Source organism: Pelecanus crispus, chromosome 3 (genome assembly GCF_030463565.1).
Source record: "Pelecanus crispus isolate bPelCri1 chromosome 3, bPelCri1.pri, whole genome shotgun sequence".
Lineage (NCBI taxonomy): Eukaryota > Metazoa > Chordata > Aves > Pelecaniformes > Pelecanidae > Pelecanus > Pelecanus crispus.
The window spans coordinates 2,444,212-2,464,547 of NC_134645.1; the positions used below are offsets into that span (position 1 = coordinate 2,444,212).

The 20,336-nt window shown below is 41.8% G+C and overlaps 1 protein-coding gene across 1 annotated transcript; it reads left to right on the top strand.

Annotated features, from left to right (window-relative positions):
* The first annotated feature begins 312 nt into the window (after nt 1-312).
* CFAP36 (cilia and flagella associated protein 36) lies at nt 313-19,657 on the top strand. Its single transcript, XM_075708210.1, has 10 exons — nt 313-430; nt 5,515-5,579; nt 6,509-6,610; nt 7,520-7,634; nt 8,623-8,710; nt 9,669-9,720; nt 11,628-11,754; nt 16,567-16,736; nt 17,201-17,356; nt 19,571-19,657. Exons 1-10 carry the CDS (start codon nt 313-315, stop codon nt 19,655-19,657), a joined length of 1,080 nt encoding a protein of 359 aa, XP_075564325.1.
* The last annotated feature ends 679 nt before the right edge of the window (nt 19,658-20,336 follow it).

Genomic DNA, 20,336 nt, shown 5'->3' on the forward strand with positions numbered 1-20,336 from the left:
CGAGGGGCCTGCACGCAACGCCACGGCGCTCCGTGCGTGACGGAGCAGCGTTAGCGAGACCTCTCCGCCGTCCGCGATCGTCCAGGAGCGGAATCCAAACGCCAGCTGGGACGCTGGGCCTGACGGAAGAGGGATTAAAAGACGCGGGCCCTCCGCCTTGCCCTTCCCGAGCGGCGGCCCGGCCTCCGCCGCCGCCGCCATGGCCGGGGCGGGGCGCGCGCCCCGTGACGCCGTTGCTATAGCGACGGGCGGGCGCGCCCACCCACCCCCCCCAGCTCTCCCCGCCCTCCCGCGGCGGGCCCGGCCCTGGCCATGGCGGCGGAGGAGGAGGAGGGGGACGTGGAGTGGGTGGTGGACACCATCGCCGGGTTCCTGCGGGGGCCCGCCTGGTCCGTCCCCATCCTGGAGTTCATGGAGCAGAAGTGCGAGGGTGAGCGGCGGGGCCCGGGCGGCCTCCCCTCGGCCCCCCCCAGACCCCTCAGGGAGAGGCTGCGGGGCGCCGGGGGGCTCCCGGGGCGGGGGGACGCGCCGGGCCCCGCCGCCTCCGCGGCCCCGGCCCCTCGCCGCCGCTGCGGGCACCGGTCAGGGCTCTCCCTGCGCGGCGGCGGCGGCACCAGCGCCCTGGGCGTGTGCGGGCAGCGGGCCGGGGGCCGCGGGGGTGCCCGCCGGCGGCCTTCCACAGCCGGCGCCGCTGACGGCTGGCCGGGCTTTGCCTAGCCCTGGTCTGCGCTTTGGCACCGGTTTTTAGGGAGCGGGTGCCTCGCCCTCCCTCGGCAAGTCGGTCTATCCCCGTTTTGCCAGATGTGGCGACTGGCGTTCGTTAGCTCGGTTGGCGTTTGTTAGCTCGGTTGGCGTTCGTTAGCTCGTGCGGGGGATTATGGCACGAGCTTATGGCATGGCACCCGAGCGCGTTCTTCGTTCCGCTGCGCGTAATACCCTGACGCGGCTGGACAGCGGTCGGAGGCCTTTAATACTTTTCCACGGCTAGAGATTCTTCCCTAGGAAACTGGACAGTACAATTAAAATAGCTGTCTGGTCGGCAGGACTGACGAGCAGAAGGCCCGAAGTTAATTTCCTGCAATTTTGTGAATGTTGGCAGTTAAGAGATGAGAAACCATGGGTTAGTACCTCTCAAAAAACGATAGTCAGCACTAAAAAGTCACCGGTTATCACTTACATTTTGTAGGTGGTCCTGTGCACAAGTTTAGCTCGGAAGCAACTCTACTAACTAAACTTCCTTTTCTTCCTCAAGAAAGAGCTGAGGGAATCATGGAATAATTTGGGGAATGCCCTGGGTAAAGTGGAAGCATAGGCAGTGTGGGGGGGTCTGGGATAGGCCTGTAGCTCTAGGCAACGGTGCCTGAGGAGACCCGTGTAGGTGTACCTGCGTAGTGAGGAAAGGAGGAAATGGGCTTTCTGCAGTAGAGGTTTGGCTGAATTAGTTCCCCTCCTTAGAGAACAAATTCTCTGCTGCCAAAGAATGCCTGGATCCTTACGGTAGCAAAATAATTACAGTTTGGGCAAGTTGAAAGCATTGCTTAAGTCCTTTAGAAAAAAGAAAGTTTTCTTTTGTGATTATTGGGGGAAAAAAATAGCGCATGTTTGAGAGCATGATGGCCTGTGATCCTACCCAGCCTGCAGACATTCACACATGAGAAGCATTAAAGCATGTTGCTGCAGACTAATTTAGGATGACTTTGTGTGGCTGCTATGAATAAAATCTGTTCCTTTAGTATCACCTGACAGGAGGTAGGATTCATTAATAACTTTAAAATACTGAAGTCATGAAACTAAGGCTTCCAAATACAGTTTATTTCTAGGGACTTACTAACACCAAGCTCAAAGTAGACTGGTTCTTGCTATTAAAATACTCTACGTGCTTGCGCCTACTCCTTCCCCTGCTCCAGCCTGCTGTGAGCTCCAGAACAGCTTCTGTAGTAGCTGGCCTCCGCGGGGCTGGCTGCGTCTTTTGCTGTGCAGTCACTCTTGTTAGGGTCCATGAAGAATTTTTATTTCGTATTCGGTGAATCAGATGCACCTCTGATTCAGATCACAGCTTCCAAACAAGTTGCTTCTCCGTTCTCTTGAATTGTTTCTACCCTTCCCAAGCTTTGCATGAGGCAGGATTGTTGTGAGTACGTACATCTTTCCCTAGTGTACTGGGAAATGAGAAAGGTAAAGCTGCTAGGCTCTTCACAGCTAGAAAGCAATAGAGAAGTCTAGGCTAGAAGTTTTCTCTTGGAAAGTCTGCCTAAACTTGAGGCCGGTCAGGCATTTTGATTATCATGCAAAGGGTCTAAGGAATCGGGGGAATTGATTATCCCTCTCTGGAGCAATGATCTCTTTTTAGAAGGTTGAGGGGAATTTACTGGCAGTAAGAAGATTTATGGAACCTCTGTAAATTTCCATGTAGTGGGAGGCAAGCTTATATAAGGGTCGCTTCCCGCTGTTTGTTTCTGCATAAGAAATTAGAGGAACAAAGGAGAGAAACCACTTGCAGTAAACAATCTTCCAAGGTATCATTTGTGGTATGGAGTGCTGCTGGACAACTCTCCGAAGCTATTCAGAAACAAGGCTAAAGAAGTGCCACTGCAATGCTAGGGTTGCTAAGGAGCACAGTTAAAGAAATGCCAAGTTTTACTTGCAGATATTTGTGCTATTTGCTTTTCCTCTCTAGAAACGTACTGTGCTCATTCCATTGCTGTTCTTGTTACTGGGATATGCTGTCAGGACAGAATTCTTTTTGTTCTCAAAACATTTAGTCTTGGGGATGAACAAGCAAATTGGCAACATTTTGATTAACCGACAGTAGTTTGTGATTATTCAAAAACAGAATTTGAGTTTTGGTAATTGGTACTTAAGGAATTTTATTTTGAAACTGTAGTCAGTTAGGCCAAGTCCTTGCACTTCAACTTATAAATGATCCTAATGGTTTTCTAGCTGGTTTTAGTTGTTGGCTTTTTCTCTCTCCCTCTTTCTGGGGGCTTGATTAATTTCCTTTTATGTGGCTGTGAAACTCAAGTTAAACCTGTGGGTACGTATATAAGGCGAGAGGACTTTTCAGTTTTATTCAGATGTTCCAGGTATTAATTGAAACATCACTTTACATATCGATAATGGTTGGACTGGATGATCTTAAAGGTCTTTTCCAACCTAAACGATTCTATGATAAGCTTGATCATAATTTTGAGCACCAGAAGATAAAGACAAAGTGCAAAGGGAATAAACAGATATTGTTGCCTGTGACTGCCTTCCTTCCCAGCACAGAGCCACCTCACCAGTCAGCGAGGACTGGGGGAGAAATAAAGGCTTCCCTCAGGTTTGCTTACCGGCTCTTGTCTGCGAGGTCAGATGAGTCAGTGGCTCAGTCTAGCAGGGAGAACTCAAACTTGACTTAATGCTCATCCCATTTGAGGGGTCCTAGCAAAGATTTTCAGTTTTAACAGGAAAATGACAAGTTTGTCTCCCAGGATATCTGGGTCCCCTGGCTTATCTCGGTAACGGTGGTTCTTCAGACCTTTGTTCCTGTCGGGCGACCAAAGACTCTGTGCCAAAATCTTAAGGAAAATAATGACTACGTGGTTTAGGAGCCCTGACTCAGGAAAATCCAAGGTCTCCATCCAAAGAACTCCTTAATGCCACTTAACTCGGAGGAGATGCTGACTGCAGCTTGCTTTACTTGGCACTTAACTTCATCCTCTTTTTGTTCAGAGCCTGAGAACAGAGAGCAGTTTGTGCAGGCTTTCCACTCTGCTTTCCATGTTGTCCTGCAGCTGTGGAAGGAGGAGGAGGACTTGGAAGCATCCCCTTGGCAGCGTGAGCCTAGCTGTTGGCACGGACACCGACTGAGGCGTGACATCCCTGTGTCACCCCTCCTTCGGGTGCCCAGGGTGGGAAGGAACAGTAGGAGGTAGGAGGGAACAGAGAAACTAAGACAAAAGTTGGGGTCTGCAGGAGCTGTAAGGGAGATCGCCCTGAGCGGAGGAGATGCAGAAGACAATAGAGGCACTTAAGGGTCTTCACCCTCCTGGGTTTGGCAATATGGTGGTTGCTGTAGGAGCCAAATTTGTTTTATTGTAAGATTTATAGTATTTTTTCCTACCATTTGAATTTATTCCTAGATATTTTTAAAGCTTTTCTTTTCCTTTTTTTTTTTTTTAAATCCCTTCATTAAAAAATTTTCCCTTGTGCAAAAATGAAACAAAAGCACATGTTGGTTTTCCAGATTATGTCATTTAAAAAGCAAGTTTCCCTTGCTTCTTTAGAGAGCCTGAACTATTTGATTAGATTTCTACCAGTGCATTGCTGTAAGTTGTTAGAAAGTGATGCAAGTACTTTCCATTTTAGGAACAGCCACCTTGCATCATGCCTTATCAAGGTTCAGAGCGACATTGCCTCAGGGCTGTCACAGCTGGGAAACAATGCTTTCTAACAGTCATTCTGAATTTGTGTGAAAGTTATACTAATTCTATGCACATCAGCACCGTCCTCCCTCGGAGTTGTCATATATACATGAAGAATAAATCGCACTCGTTCACCAATTTAAGCAGAATTCCCATTCTTCAAATGACTTCAGAGCATGCATGTGGGAAGTGATTTGTCCAACGTACAGTGGCTAATCTTGAAGGGGATTGAGGAAGTCTTATTTCTAAGCCTCTGCTTTAATTGCTAGGTTTTACATTACCTCTGTTCATTGTTGACATGATAAAAATGTAAATTAAAAAAACCCCAAACCCTAGTTTTCAGTTTCTCTGATTTTCTGCTTATTCCATCTTTTCTGCAGCGTAGAGATCATTAGCATGGTATTTCCAGTCAGGAGTTCTTAAAAGGAACTTACATGAATATGATTAACATGGCCTATACTATACAGATGCCCATTTTGTCTAAATCAGGATAGATATAATTAAAAAATAACTTACCTGCAGCAGATTTTCCTCTTTGGGGTTATCTGTTTTTATGCAGGCAGGGTCTCATTTTCCTGCCTCACCTTGGCTTCTTGCTAAATGAATGACATTTAAAAAAAACTTGGTTTAAGTCATTAATACTTCTTCCATGTAAATACATGGGGAGAGGGAGAGAAATTTCCTGCTTTATGTACGTCATCTGCCATCTTAGAACAACCTTACACAAGTTCATAAGGTAGTTCTTTTAATAAATCTTTTTAGTGTACATACCTGCTGAATCCTCAACTTGCTTAGAAATCTGCTTCTTGTGAAGATAACATTTTCCCAGTATGAAATTATGAAATTTAATTACCTTAAATTACTGAAAGTACACACTTAGTCTGAATGTGTGGAAAAATTACCTTAAATTACGGAAAGTACACACTTAGTCTGAATGTGTGGAAAAATATATTATTATTATTATCAATCACGGCCTATATTTTCATATGATTAAATATATTACCTTGTAAAGGTTAATCTTTCTCTTTAAGGCGTAAGTTAATTTGTGGTGTGTACACTAACTCCAAAATGTGTGTTTTGGTGGTTTTTTTTTTTTCTTTTTCCCTCACAGTTTTTGATGATGAAGAAGAAAGCAAGTTGTCTTATACAGAAATTTATCAGGAGTACCAAGCTCTGGTGAGCATTATTCCCTATTTGTGGTAGACTTCTAAGAAATACAATTTAAAATGTTAAAGTAGTATTTAGATGAACTTCTAATTGTGTTATCTGTGTTATTTAGAATTTTCTAATACTGCCTGTTATAAGTCTTATTTAGAAATCCTGAGTCATAGTTGTCCTATGCATTTTTATGCTTAAACACCAGATATATAGAAAAAACTTTAACACACAGTCATATGTCTTATGCTGCATTACATATTTTTCATTAAAATTAGTATATCCGCTAGCTAAAATACTGTACTTAGAAGCTTGATAATGCTCATATTTTCTGTCAAGTTAAAGTGACAAACAGCACGATGTCTGAGAACACATATAACTTGTGTTTTGTTCGCTAATGAGCCTGGTAAATATTTTGAATTAACTTTCAATTATCAGAAAAAAACAACAGGAGATTTTTGGAGCATGCTTAAAATGCCTACACACCAGTGCATGCAGATTTCTAAAATATTTTTTTTGTAACAAGGGTGGGTAATACTTGATGTTAAAAAGCACCAGCTGAATAAATACACATCAACATCCATTTTTGCTCTGACCCTGAAGGGTTTCAGGCACACAGGCTGGTAAAGAGCCTTTTACCTACAGGGCAAAAAACCGATGAGGAATGCTAGCCAGCAGTCTGGAGAAAAGGTAGAGAAGTGAGATTCTGGGAAATTGGAGAAGCTAAATTAAGTAATAATCCAATTTAGCAATAAAAATGCTTATTTTGAACAGTTCATGAAAGTGAACAAAGCCTGACATATCAGAAAAATCCGTTATAGTATTGCAATGATTTTCCTTTGAGTTTAAAAAATACAATGTCAGTAGAAAAGAACATACAATTATGAAAAAAATTCATATGATTCTTAGGGAAAAACCTCTTAAAAAGTAAGGCTTATTCTTTCTTACAGGTTGAAAAATTATTAGCAGACTATCTTGAAGAAGTTGGAATTAACGAAGAGAAATTTCAAGAAGCTTTCTCATCTCCTCTTGCAAAGACACACACTTCACAGGTAAATTTTCCTTTGTTTAGGAATATATAGATTTAATTTTTAGCTTTATATTTTCACTAATATAGCAGGGTGGAGATGAAACTTTGAAAAGTTTTCTTGTTAAAACTGTAATTTTCTAAAACATAATGTGTTTGTTTATATTACAAACTTGGACCAGAAGAATGCACATCTTGAAAATAATGACAGATGTTTGTGTGGTGTCAGATACCTTTTGAGATTCATCTTCTATGCTTTGTATTTTCTAAAACAAACCTCTAAGCTTAGGGTGTTTCTGCCACCTTTATTTGCATATTTGTCAGCTTTATGTCAGTCTTCGGTCCATTTAGAGTAGCAGACAAAGATTAAAACAATAGACATAATCCATAAAATAAAAGATGTTTTCCTCTGATTTTATAATAAAACAGTAAAATCTGTAAGGCAAACATTGGCCTTGAGAAGACACGGCACGGTTAGGCAGCCCTTCACCTCCTCAAAGATACCTTTCAGAATTGTCCCAGGTGGATTGGGCAGAGGAGTGGGAGCTTCTGCGGGCAGTTTAAGTTGGGCTTTGTGGACACAGCTCCTCCTAGATGTGTCACAAGCTTCTTCAGAGCGCACATTCCTTGCTCAAGCTTACGCGTTTCTTCAGGAAGTCCAAGGAATTGCAGTTGTGAACTTACACTGGGAAACCCTCCAGGTTTTGTGATAATATTATTGTAGATGTGTTGATCTAAAGACATAAACCATCAAATTCCTTTCTTGACTACTAGCTCAACTTGTACGGCTGGAAAAAGAGACAGATAGGAGAATTCAGTATAATTATTAAAAACATGCTCCACAGAATTTAAATTGCAATATAATTTCAAGCAGACTGAGATGGTTATGATTTCTCTAGGGTTTTTAATTTTGTGCCTATTTTCCTTCCCACAGGCCATTTTGCAAACAGTGTTGGCAGCAGAAGATTTTCGACTATTTAAAAAAATGATGGTACAGAAAAATATTGAAATGCAATTGCAAGCTATTAGAATCATTAAAGAAAGAAATGGTAAGAAGTGGTAAATGCGGGGTTTCGGTTCTCTCCATCTTTTTAGTGTTCTTTTGATGACTGTGTAATCTGTTCATAAATGAGTATCAAACACGGGTTCAGTTCCAGGTCAAGTTAATGGAAAACATTCAGTTGATTTTACTTTGACTACGAGTTCAATACTCACTCCTTGGCTTGTATGCTCAGTGACAGCTGTCTTTATTCCTTTTTTAATTAACAGATTTTTCAATTCTGTTTGTCTAAGTTTTTCTGTGAAACCTGACTTAGTTTTTTTGTTAAAGAATTTTGGTGATAATTTTGAGTGTTAAAGCAATTATATCAATTCATCAACACTGACAGTATTGATAGTTGGAATTACACTACGTGCATAGCAACAATGCTGTACTATCTGCCGTGCTTACTTTGCAATTCACACTGTACAGTTGTGTATGAAAAATCCATATAGAAAGCAGAAGTTACAGCCTTCATCATGCTAATACAGGCATGCTTTTGAAGACGAGAAAATAATTTACACCCAACTTTGCTGCTCCGCTGATGTTTCTGAAAGGATTTTCATCTACCCACTCCTGTCTTCCATGTCTTTAGTTTTACCATTTTGTTTTGTCTTCTTACTGCATGCATGTTTTTTTTTCAGAGAGGAATTTTTGAATTTCAACTTTCATATAACAGCTAAACTTGAAAATGGTTCAGTGAGCCATGGGTGAATTGCAGTCTATAGGAAATGCCGTATAATGGTCAATACAGAGTATGGCTTATGCTTTACCCTTAGACGTCAAAACTTTTTGCTACTAGCAACTTGATGCCCAGGATCTAGAATCTTTTTGGAAACAGTCAGAGGGGAAGAATTAGACGGGGTTGTGGTTTTTTTGGTTTGTTTGTTTCTTTGTTTTAGTTTTCCTTTCTCCTCTCTGCCTGAAGAATGATGCCAAATGAAGTATGAAATAATTTTCTTTAGAGTAATGCATAAATTTTGCATTTTTTTTAATAGGTGTGTTGCCTGACTGTTTGACAGAAGGTTCTGATGTCTTCAGTGAAATTGAACAAGAAGAAATGAAAATACTGAGGGAGGTTCTAAGGTAAAAAATGAATTCAGTCCTACTTCATACATTATTTTAAAATAAAAAAAAAAAAAAAAAGGTATGTTGGTCCTAACTCTTCCAGCCTTTTCCAGGAAACCACCTTCATCTTACAGATGACATGAACGCTCTTGTCGAAATCCTACCTAAGAGCAAAGGAATGGTGGTAGACAGTGGGTGTGACCAGGACTATTTAAAGACTAGGAGATAACTGCTTCGCCATGACAAACTGTCTTGGTGATACATGGAATGATGTGCAACTTTAAGAGCCCCATCATTTCTATTCTCCCCCGGAACCTCCAGGTAGACCTGAAGTTAGACGTGGGCTAGATGTCTCTGGACAATAGGAGGACACCAGCTGTTCCCTTTCAGGGAACACCCTACACATTAACGCCTTGGAAAGGCAAATTCTGCTTTTGCAGTAGGCAAGGAATAAATCCTTTCTGCAGCTTCCTTCTTAGTTGTGTTCAAGGGCTGTTGCCATCATCAAAGAAGATGTGGGAGGACTGATACAACTTCTATAGATTCTCCTCCACTCCTAGTTCACATATATATATATATAAAAAACCAAACCCTAATCCTAAACAAATAATAGCAGATTAATCCATTCATGTTACATTAAATTATGCTATTTTCCCTCTGTATTCTGGAAATGCTTCCCTTCCCGTCTTTAAATGAGCAAATGAAAGAAGGGGTAGATAAGGCCTGGAAATTCTTACACAATTATTTTTGCAGAGGGAAAGATAGACTGAGGATGGTGGGTTCTGTGTGTTTATCATAATTATTTCTATTAAGAGTGCATTTTGATTTAAGTCATGGAAGTATTTTGGATACTAACACATTCATGTTATCTTGTAATTGTTTTGATAGTCCTCGAATATTTAAGCAGTGCTAAATTTACCTAGAAGTCAGTAATACTAAAGCAGTTTTGAGTATTTACTTGTATTTTGTTTTACAGAAAATCTAAGGAAGAATATGAAATAGAGCAAGAAAGAAAGAGGACTGAAGAAGTGAGTATCTTACCTTTCCAGATGAGTTACATTGATGATTAAGAAATACTCTGGTATTCCTGTCCTGGGTGTCAACTGTATCACTTTTAAGGCAATGCGTACCATCCTAAGCAAACAAAAGATCTGTCCGGAAGGTCTTACTGACACTTCTTTTTGAAAGGTCTGTTCTGTTGTTTAGGTTCTTCTTGATGGTATCGTTGACACTGGTGCTGTACACGATACCGTTAACCATCAGCCATTTGGTGGAGCTCATATGATAAGCATATTCCCTCTTCAGTATCTGAATTCTAAAATCCTGGTAACAGATGTCAACCTTTCAGATCCAGAGGCCATCTGAATTAGTAATATTGTCAAGATCAAAGACACTTCAAAATATAAGCTGCTTAGAGATTACAGCATTCATAATCCTTCAGGAATTTTAAGGATCGCTTCATAGACAGTACAGTTATTCATTAAGTCTGCACAATACTGCCAGAACCTAATCACCAGCAAACAGAAATCCTCTCCAGGTTAGACCATCACTTGGTCTCCATCAGTGTAAAGCACGTAGAAAGGTAACTGAATGTCAGTGGGGACTGGCTAAATTGCCAATCGTTCAGCAACTGAGAAGCAAATTGAAACTGAAATCAACTACAGTGAAATTGTGGCAATAGACCTCCCCTTCACTGGGAAAAAAGATACAAATAGCTGGAATTGTAGGCTGTTTCAAAAGCGAGCGGAATCGCTCTTTATTCTTTTCTGTCATTAGGAAATTGAGCATACTAAATTTGAAAAGAGAAAGCACTGTTTCTTCAGCCTGAACTGACAAAGGAAACCACCTGGAGCCCAAATATAGCTACTACAGAGGTCGGTGCTTTATTTCCGATCCGACTCCCCAGTTCAAACCCATGGTAGGTGCAGATGATAGCTGTGCCATTGAATGGAAGCCCTAAACAGCCGGGATACTCTACCAAATTAAACCTCTCTCCCCATGTCTGACACTGTAGAAGAGTGGTGACAAAACTCTTCTTTCCCCTATTACAAAGATAGATTCCAGGAAATGAGTCACCTGTTCTATTAGATTTCTTACAAAACAACCTGGAAACTCAAGCTTTGGCTCATTTTAAGAATTCAAGTTGTATGAAGATGCAGGCTTATCCAAATCTTTATAGACCAGCCAAGAATATCAATATTCTTGACAAACAAGCCAGATTACAGAGGCCCCAGTCAAGTTCACCTGGACAGAGAAGGTGACAGTTGTTGTTCAATAATATGTTTTTGTTAGAGAATGTTTTAACACAAAATAATTGAGTATTTTGATGAATGCTGGGAGGTTCTGACATGAATTTGGTGGTTGATGAACAGCATAGACATTTCCTGGGCAAATCCCAGCTGGCTTTACTGTTTTGAGAAGTGGGTTGCGTTGTCAAGATTTCCCAGACAAGTGTAGCAGTGAAACGGTAGCATCGGAGATTATCCAGACCTGTTGTTCCCATTCAGCTGATTACTTCTCCATTTCTGTGGTAACTTCGGTATATGTTCCTGGTTCTCTTAGCGTATTGTATTTTTCTGGTGGACAGAGGTCTGCTTGAAAGTCACAGGCAAAGCGTGGCAAAAAAAACCCCTACGTTGTCTAGTTGGAGCTGGGAAACAAGATACCAAATTACCTAATATTCTAAATTCTGATTGTTGATTAGGCAACAGGTTTGAAACTAAAATAAAAAACGGTGATTTACAACTATAAGCCAGTAAGAACCTTCCTATTAGTAAAGCAAAATAAGTAGTTTGCTTTTGTTCACTTTGACAATGTAGTATGTAGTGTAAACAAGACAATTTTCTTTTGGGAGCTTTCTTTGTGTTGACAGTTTAATGCTTGCAGTGCCAGGAAATGTAATGCTCAGGTTGGTTTGTTTGTTTTTTAATTTAAGGCAGGTGATAAACTTAAATCACCAGATGTTACCTACAGTGTTCCAGGAGATTTGAGAGAAGCTGTAACAGTTAAGGAATCCACTGAGGGAGCTGCTGATTCCGAAGAAACTCCAAGATTTCCATTAGGTAATTTTAAGGGAAAATGCAATATGATACTGTTTTCAAATTATTGAAGAGTCCACTCGTATGAGGATTTTAAGAACTTGGGTGGATAAGGCTGCGAGTCAACCATCTTAGCTTTGAAGTTAGCCCTGCTTTGTGCAGGGTATTTGTGCTAGGTGGCCTGCAGAAAAGCCTTCCAACCCGAGCTGTTTTATTATTCGGTGATGTTATAAGATATCTCCAACTGGAGGAGAAACACGGGAGTCTAGCAGCAGTTTTAGTCTTTCAATTTACTGTGCTTCTGCCGCCATTACTATTAAGAACAGTATGTTCCCTGTAAGCAGCTATGAATCATTTACTTAAAAAGCTCCACTTTCTCTCCCTGTGTGCGGCCATTATAGATTAATTTATAATTGTATAATGTCTCTTGATAGCAATCAAATATTTCTGAAGGAACCAACCTTAAACTGTTAAGATTCATTCAAGCTGAATTGTCAGACCACCCACCAAACTGATTCTTTTTGCCTTTGGTTCAGATTTTTGTTACTCATTTTAACCTTTTCAGTTTTACATTTTTTGTTTCTGAGTGGGATTGTGATGCTTAACCAACTTACAACACCAAGGAGAGCTCTTTCAAGTAGTCTTGAACTTTACCCAAGTTATGTAGTGAAAATCATCTCAATTGTTTTGTAGTTGATTATTTACTGGAGAGCACGACCAAGCCAGTGCTTTTACAGGGAGGAGAAAAAAAGGCATCACTGGTTGTGATGGAGGTGCTCTTGGTATGGTTGTGTTGCAGCTAAGGCACACGGGTGCTGTGTATATAGCTATACATAGGTGATCTTCAAAACCAGGTTGCATCACAGTGGGATTTGCTCTCTTAGTTTGTGAAAAATTTGTAACTTAATATTCTAAGATCACTTCCAAGAATATAATTCCAACTTTGGGAAATAATAGTCTGGGCTGTCTTGAGTTGCATTTTTCTTGTGTCTAGTACTTGTCTTTGTATGCATTCACGCTGGAAGTTTCCATATCGCAGACACCTGAGCTGGACACTTTCAGCCTTGGCAGTACCTCTGGGGCACACTTGCTCCTTGCTTTTTCATTTGATGGCTGTTAACAGATGAAGTGGTTGTACGACCCTCTCTTTTTTAAACTGAGTTAGTGTCTTCCACATCAGGAAACTTAAAGAATAAATTGTGTCACTGACCTTTTAAATAATTTTTTTTTTCTTTTTCCCCTTTTATCCCTTCTGTCCTTCTTCTGAGGTTTTGTTACATTTCTTTGCACTCTTCTTCTCTCCCTTCTACCCTTGGAAGTATGCAGAAGGCCTGCAGGTATACTCAGAGTCTTCTCTTCTCCCAGCCTCCTTTTACTCTTATTTTTGCAAAGTTGTGCCACCTTGCAATGGTGTGCTGTGGCTCTTTCCCTGCTTCAGGAGGAAGGCACATTCCTAGCAAATACTCTGTCTGCGGGACTTAATCCTGTGCTTGTGAGATCTTGGAGCTCAGGAGTCAAGAATTCTCAGCACGGAGCACAGCCCTTCTGTGCTGTCCAGGTGCCCGCTGAGCTGGTGCTGAGCATTCCCATACTCTAAGTGCCAAAGAAGAGACAGGGCTACAAGAAGTTTAGCTCCTTGGAAATCTTCATCCTTGTAGAGCTGGCATCTTGTGGCAGCAGAGCTGTCCAAAGAGGCTACTGAGAAAGCTTGTCACGGTTTATCCTCCAGTATCACCATTTAGAAAAGTGGGTTTGGGTAGTGGCAGCAAAAATCAAGAAGAATCCGTACTGGGAATTGTCTTCCAGACTCCTTTCTGATGCAGAACCGAGGACCGGCCTCCAGTCCAGCCTGTTGTTGCCTGCTTCCAAAACACGGGCTCCCAGCTAAAGGTTCATCTCGGATAATGGGATCATATCCTCTGCTTGACTCAGTTCCTCTTGGTGCCCGCTACAACTCCAGGAACGGAAACAGCGTGAACTTTTCACTATCAGTTTGTGCCCCGCGGGGGTGCCAGAAGAGCTGCTCTTCGCTCACCTTGTTTGGTCCCTGACCCTCACCGCCCACCAGACCTGGGCTCAGGTCCTGGCTGCGTGTTCTCACTCTTAGGGTTGCGCTACTGAGGAACAGGACAGCTCGCCTTTCTCGACCTGAGCACGGGGAGGAATCCCATACCTAGGGAGTATCGGCTGCCTCGGCAACAGAGCCCTTGCAGGAACCCGTTCTCGGAGTCAGGAAAAGGAAGAACTTTTTTTTTTTTTTCTTTGTTTTTCATTCCCTCCAGTCTGGCATATGTTCCTCTTCCTTCAGATACACAGTGGTTTTATTATCTTTTGCTATGTTCCCTTTACCTTGAGACCCAAGATTTCAGTTTGTGGACCCCTTAAAAGTTTTCCACTGCATAATGAATTCAGATTTAATGGTAGTTGCCTTAATTGTCTTAATTTCATTTTGGTGAGCCCCTTACAAATAGTTTACAGAATAGAGCTTGCAAAATCATTCCTCCTGTACTTTGCCCACCCAACTTGTTGCAGTATGGTGAGATCGGAAGGGTGAATTTCATAGTAAAGGTCATGTTCAACACCTTGGAGTGCAAGTGACCTTTCCAGCATTTTTGGAGAACACTTCCCTTCCCGGATACCTGCAGGGCAGCTACTTCAAAAGCTGCGCTCGTGTTTGCACCGAGCCGCGTGTATCATGCGGATAAGAAGGATGCAGCATCTGCTGGCGTGGTCCTGGGTGCTTGTCTGTTGAGATGATTCCAATGTAATTATGGAAAAGACTGTTGCTTAGTCACCGACAGCGTGAATGTACATATAGTTCTCAAAGGAGAAAAACTGTTATGTACCAGTAACTGTAATTCTTTGGGCTGCGTTGTCTAGCTGGAGGTTCGCTATCCACCCTCCTTCCCTTCTCAGTATCTTTTCAGGTTCGTGGGTTAAGTGACACTTGAGGGTCCTCTGATCACATCTGCAGGTACTGCTAAGACACAAACATCTCCGGCTTGAGTGTTTGCGATACGGACAGCAACACTGTAAATTTACACCACCCCCCCCCCAGTAAATTTACACCCCCACACACACACATTTCAAAGAACCCGTTTCTGATTAGTAGTTTTCCTTAATCATCGTGTTGGTGATGGGGTAGGTATTTGGCATGCAGTGTGTGGGTTTTGCTTCCCCCTGTCCGCGCCTTTTAATAGGACAGCTATAGCGTGAGGATTTTTTCGAGTAGTTTTAACTCCGACCTCTCCCAGTGCCTCTAAGAACTTTTATCCATCACAAGAAGAAATTCGTTGGAGCACCAAGACTTCCAGCAGTCGTATTTCAGGGAAATGCAAATTCTTCAACTTGACCTTTGTTGTACGCTTCTGTCCTGGTTTGTTTTCCATACTTTGAATAACACTTCCTCTCCTTTGCTTTTCTCCCTACCTTTTCACAATTGTGTATCTTGTAATTTTCTGTACTAAAGAAAGCAGCAATGTTGAAGTGCTAAATGTAAAATCCTTGCTCTAACTTAAAGAACTGAGTGGCGTTCAGCCTGCACTAGCTTCAGCAGAGCTAGCTTTGCCATCTGTCCGGTAGGCACCAAGGAGACTACTCGGACCTTAATACTCATGCAAGTTATTTCTCAGCGTTACAGCAAAAATCCACAGTCCAGCACTGTAGAATTATCATCAGCTACGTTCAGTTAGTGTATCAACTCGGCTATTACGGATAGGCTCAAACTGAACACAGTAACATTTGCGTTTCACTACCTGTATTCTTGTATCTTCATGGATATTTTCAGGCATATCTTAAAACAGTCAAAAAGCTCTTCATTTTTAATAAAAGTATAGTAGGAGCAGCGACTTATCTTACTTGGGAGTAGTTGTAGGTGAAGTCAAGAGATGTCTTGGTATTCCGAAAACATACCCTGCTCTACAGTCCAGTGACTGGAGAGGCTTTGATGTCAGTGACTGTGATGCCAGCTCGGACACCGTGGAGTTCAGTGGGACACAAGGCAAAACTCACCTGGGTACCTGCAGGGATATGAAAGGCGCAGCTGGGATCAGAACAGGGTTATTTGTCAGCACGGGCAGCATTTGTCCAGGAAAAAAGCAGGAGGCGAACGGGGTATCGTGCAGGCCTGTTACCTTGCCCAAGGTGAGGGACTTGATAGGGAGCAGGAGACAGCAGAAGTTGCCGGAGCCCTGTTTGCACCGTGGCTGCCCCGAGCTGCCCCGGCACCCAGCCCTGTCAGGGTCACAAATCCACCGGGTTCCCGACTGGGAATCCTCCGCCTGCGGCGAGGTGAGCTCTGACGGGGAGTCCCCGAGCCACGTCACTGTAACGCTTTACGCCTTGAGCTTCGCTTCGCTTCCCCCCTCTCCCATACAAGTTCACTTAAATACAGTATTTTCTGGTTCTTTTCTCTGAAGCTGAAAGCTGAACCAGTACGCCTGTACTTAGAGTTGGCTACGGCGCACCTTGGAAGCTGCCGATGACTGTCTCGGCTTGCCGAGACAGAAATGGGAAGTACAGTCTCAATATGAACTGACTGTTGGAACGCTGAATATGGAATTACATTCCAAGCATTTGACACCTTATAACTCACTGCAATAGAGGTGCTTATGACGTAAAGCATTATCTAATTGCTTTCATACTGCAAATACAGTATTTATGTTTTTTAAAAGAAAGCTTTATTAATAAAAAGGGGAGAAATGTGGGGTTTGGGGTTTTTTTTTAAGCTTTCCATTTCATCAGACTAGACATCTGGCTATTGGAAGGAACACCTATTTATTTATGTGATCTATTTCTATTCTTTCTAATTGTTTTCTATGTAAAATTGCTGCCTAGAGGCATCTCGGAAATCTGCGAGGGAAAACTTAAAACCAGTACGCCCGTTACAGAAAGGAACAGAAGGCTTACCTCAGCCATCTTGTACCAAAGGGAAAGACGACATTAAGAAAAGTTCAGCTGGAAAATGTTCAGAAAACACAGCGCAAAAAGCCGGGATGAAAGGACCTGTAAGTTTAAAACAAACAAACAAGAAAAACACCCCAAACATAGAACAAGAATGCAGAAAGACAGCATTACATTTAGAATATATATTTAAGACAGTATCGCATTTAAATGTATCTTTTCTATTCTTGTCATCAGGTGGGTTTGGTGTGGGCTTTTTTTGTTCTTTTTTTTTTTTTTTTTTTTAAACCCGCATGCAAACACTGTTTTATGGTATTCACAAGTTGAATTTGCATAAAGTTCAGATCATCATTCTAGTTTTAGAACAGAACTCAGTATTCGGCCTTTGTCCTGTGATAATTTCTTTGTAGACAGCTCTGGCTTGAAACTTCAACTTGGAATTTTTTTTTTTTTCAGCTAGTCATTTTGGAGGTAAATGCACTGTAAATGCTTTTATCTCACAAATACATTACATGCACACCAAAAATTAATTTCAAAATGTGTTCTTAATAAAAAAAAAAATTTCCAGCATTTATCAGAATTTGAAGAACAGCAGCTGAAGCAACGAGAGGAGTACCTAAAGAAAAAACGAGATATGCTGATGGCTGCAAAGAAGGAGTCAAGAAATAACGTACTGTTACCAACAAACACTGGCCAGAAAGAAGAAGAATCGTCTCCTACGGAGGTGAAGGATTCAAACATTTTAATTGTCCTGACCGCTTTATAAAAAACATATGATTTCAGCGAAGACGTAAACGTTGCCGCTGAATATTGTAGCAGGATAAAAGCAACAAGTGGGGGAAGCCGAGAGGAAGTATTTTCAAGTTATTGTTTTTGCAGAAGCTTATAGGCTAGGCGTTTCAGTGATTAAGTTAGCATTATTTGGCTTCAGTATCATCAACTCCTAATGATTAATTTAAGTTTATGAAGGGCTAAAATGCTGGTTTTCTCCTAATCCGTGACCTACTGTTTGGGCTGCCTTAAACCCCTGGGATTTATTCCCCACCCCCACCCCCCCAGCTCAAATGGAGAAAAAACATTTTTCTTTTGCAAAGTCTTATTTTACAGAGGTAACAAATTTGCTCTGTTCTTTTTAATCTCTTTTGAAAATTCTGTGCCTATTTCAAATGAAGAAATCCTTGATTTCTATCCATCAGGCGCAGGAATAGAAGCAACATGATGAAGATGCAGTTTAGAACGACAAGGCGCTCTGAGGGATGGGTGCCAGTTGCCTCCAATAGGGGGGGAAAAAAAACAAAAAACAAAAAACCAAGGCTGCGGGAGGGTTGGAAGCCTGGGGCAGAATGAGAACGGTGCATTACTGGAAGAGGTACAGCTGGCAGTTAGCCTGGTCTTCAAGGTCGTGGGGGTTTTTTGTCCGAAGGCTGCTCTCTGTTCAGAGAGAGGTGCATGAAGTTACTTAGTGAATTAACTGATACATTCCATGACTTAAAACAAGCGCTAGGGGAAAAAAAAAAACAAAACAAAACAAACCCAAAATCACAAAAATCCTTGCACCATGGGGCTGATAGAAAACCTGACTTGGGTAAAAAAAAGAAGTAAATCTTGTCAGGGAAAGAAAGTACAGACAAAAAAAAAAACAAACCCAGAGTCCTATGACAGGATGAAGCCTTACCACTATAGAGGTCTTTAGCAGGGGGGGAAGAAAAAAAAAAAAACAAACAAACCACAACCCCACAAAACCCAACCAACCCAAACTTATTTTGTGTTAATCATTGTTATATGACAATGCATTTACAATAAACAGGTCTACATTTATATGACAAGAAACACTTGGAAACTCTCAACACAAATGAGGAAACTATATGTTGGGGTTTAGCCCCAGGCAGCAGCTCAGCACCACGCAGCTGCTTGTGCACTGCCCCTGCCCCGATGGGATGGGGGAGAGAATCGGAGGAGTGAGAGTGAGAAACACTCCTGGGCTGAGATAGGAACAGTTTAATAATTGAAATAAAGTAAAATAGTAATGCTAATAGTAACAGTATAATAATGATAATAATAATAACGCTATACAAAGCAAGTGATGCCCAATGCAATTGCTCCCCACCCGCCGACCGATGCCCAGCCAGTTCCCAGCAGCGATCGCTGCTCCCCGGCCAACCCCCCCAGTTTCCATACTGCCCATGACGCCGTATGGGATGGAACGGCCCTTGGGGCAGTTGGGATCAACTCTCCTGGCTGTGCCCCCTCCCAGCTTCTTGTGCCCCTGGCAGAGCATGGGAAGCTGGAAAGTCCTTGACTGGCATGAGCAGTGCTGAGCAACAACTAAAACATCAGCGTGTTATCAGCGTTATTCTCCTACTAAATCCAAAACACAGCACTGTGCCTGCTACTAGGAAGAAAATTAACTCCATCCCAGCCAAAACCAGGACACTATAGCAGAAGACCTTAAAACAATGTGCTAAGTTTTATGTTTTAAAAATAATAATAATAATAATAATAATAAAAAAGAGCACTACTCTTCTTTACAGAGCATCTACTTAAGACCACAGATCACCTATTGCCTCAGGTATTTTTCAGCGTTGCTGAGCATTTTAGTACGCTCAGAATGTGCCCAAAATACTGTTGACTGGGGGAACTTCCAAAGCAATTAAGCAGCACCAGCTGAATTTGAGGTCAGTCCTCCCAGAAAGATCAGTACAGTGCAGTTGAGGGGAAAGGAAAAAAAAAAAAAAAAAAAAGGCAGATCGAAGTAAAAAGCCAGTTGTCCACATCCTGGGATCCACTTCTCAAGAAATGGAGTAATAATTTGGGGTTTTGTTTTGTTTTGCTGCTCCTGGTAGAGGAAGCGGCTAGTGGTTAGCGTTAGAAGGCAGGGTACCCACCAGGAACGCCGGGCAGTTTACCACAGTGGTTTTTCTTTTCACTTTGTTTTTAGGAAATGTCAGAAGAGAAGCAAAGATTACTACAGAAGAGGAAGATGCTTGCAGAGAAACTAAAAGAAGAAGTTATTAATAAGCGGTAATTTTGAGCAGCTCATTGCAGAACCCAAGAGCATAAGTATGTTTGTAGAATAAATTCTATAAATAATAATTGGAGTTGTTTTCCAATGTTACACTTAGTTTTATACAACTTTCAGACAAGCCACTCACTACATTATATATAAATACTTAAAATTACACTGATATACACTAACAATTTATTTTCCAGAATGCTGGAAACTCACCGACTTTCACTGGAACGTGTTCATGGCGAGGCCATTTAACATCACTGCAGCATGCAGACGTTCCGAACTACTGGCCTCAGCCATTTCATGTTATATAGAACAAAAGCAGAGCTTGAGATCTGTTAAAATAATTCCTACATGAACAGTTCTGAATGAGTTCATTTCTAACTTTTTTTTAATTTTAGAGAACTTTGTTCCTTTTATTAGACTGTTACAAACAAATTACTGTTTTTCAGCTGTGCAATGTAATAAAGTCTAATTTCACGAGGAAGCGCAACTATGACCGTCTTACTTTTGAGAGTAACACAGCTTGAGGTCGAGAGGTTCACATCTTAACTCTGGATTACATCTTTTTACATACTTTTGGGGCAGTTTATCAGTCCTTAAGTCCAATTTAGCTATAAATGCAACTGTAAGTGAAAAACAATTGCTTGAGTTGCAAAGCTAGGGCTGTCACGAGCAATCCAAAGTAGAAATC

Bases quoted from the DNA above. Each gene is read 5' to 3' on its own strand.
- CFAP36 (XM_075708210.1), top strand. From the start codon at position 313: ATGGCGGCGGAGGAGGAGGAGGGGGACGTGGAGTGGGTGGTGGACACC. The intron at 431-5,514 runs GTGAGCGGCGGG...TTTCCCTCACAG, and splicing joins CATGGAGCAGAAGTGCGAGG to TTTTTGATGATGAAGAAGAA. The intron at 7,635-8,622 runs GTAAGAAGTGGT...TTTTTTTAATAG, and splicing joins AATCATTAAAGAAAGAAATG to GTGTGTTGCCTGACTGTTTG.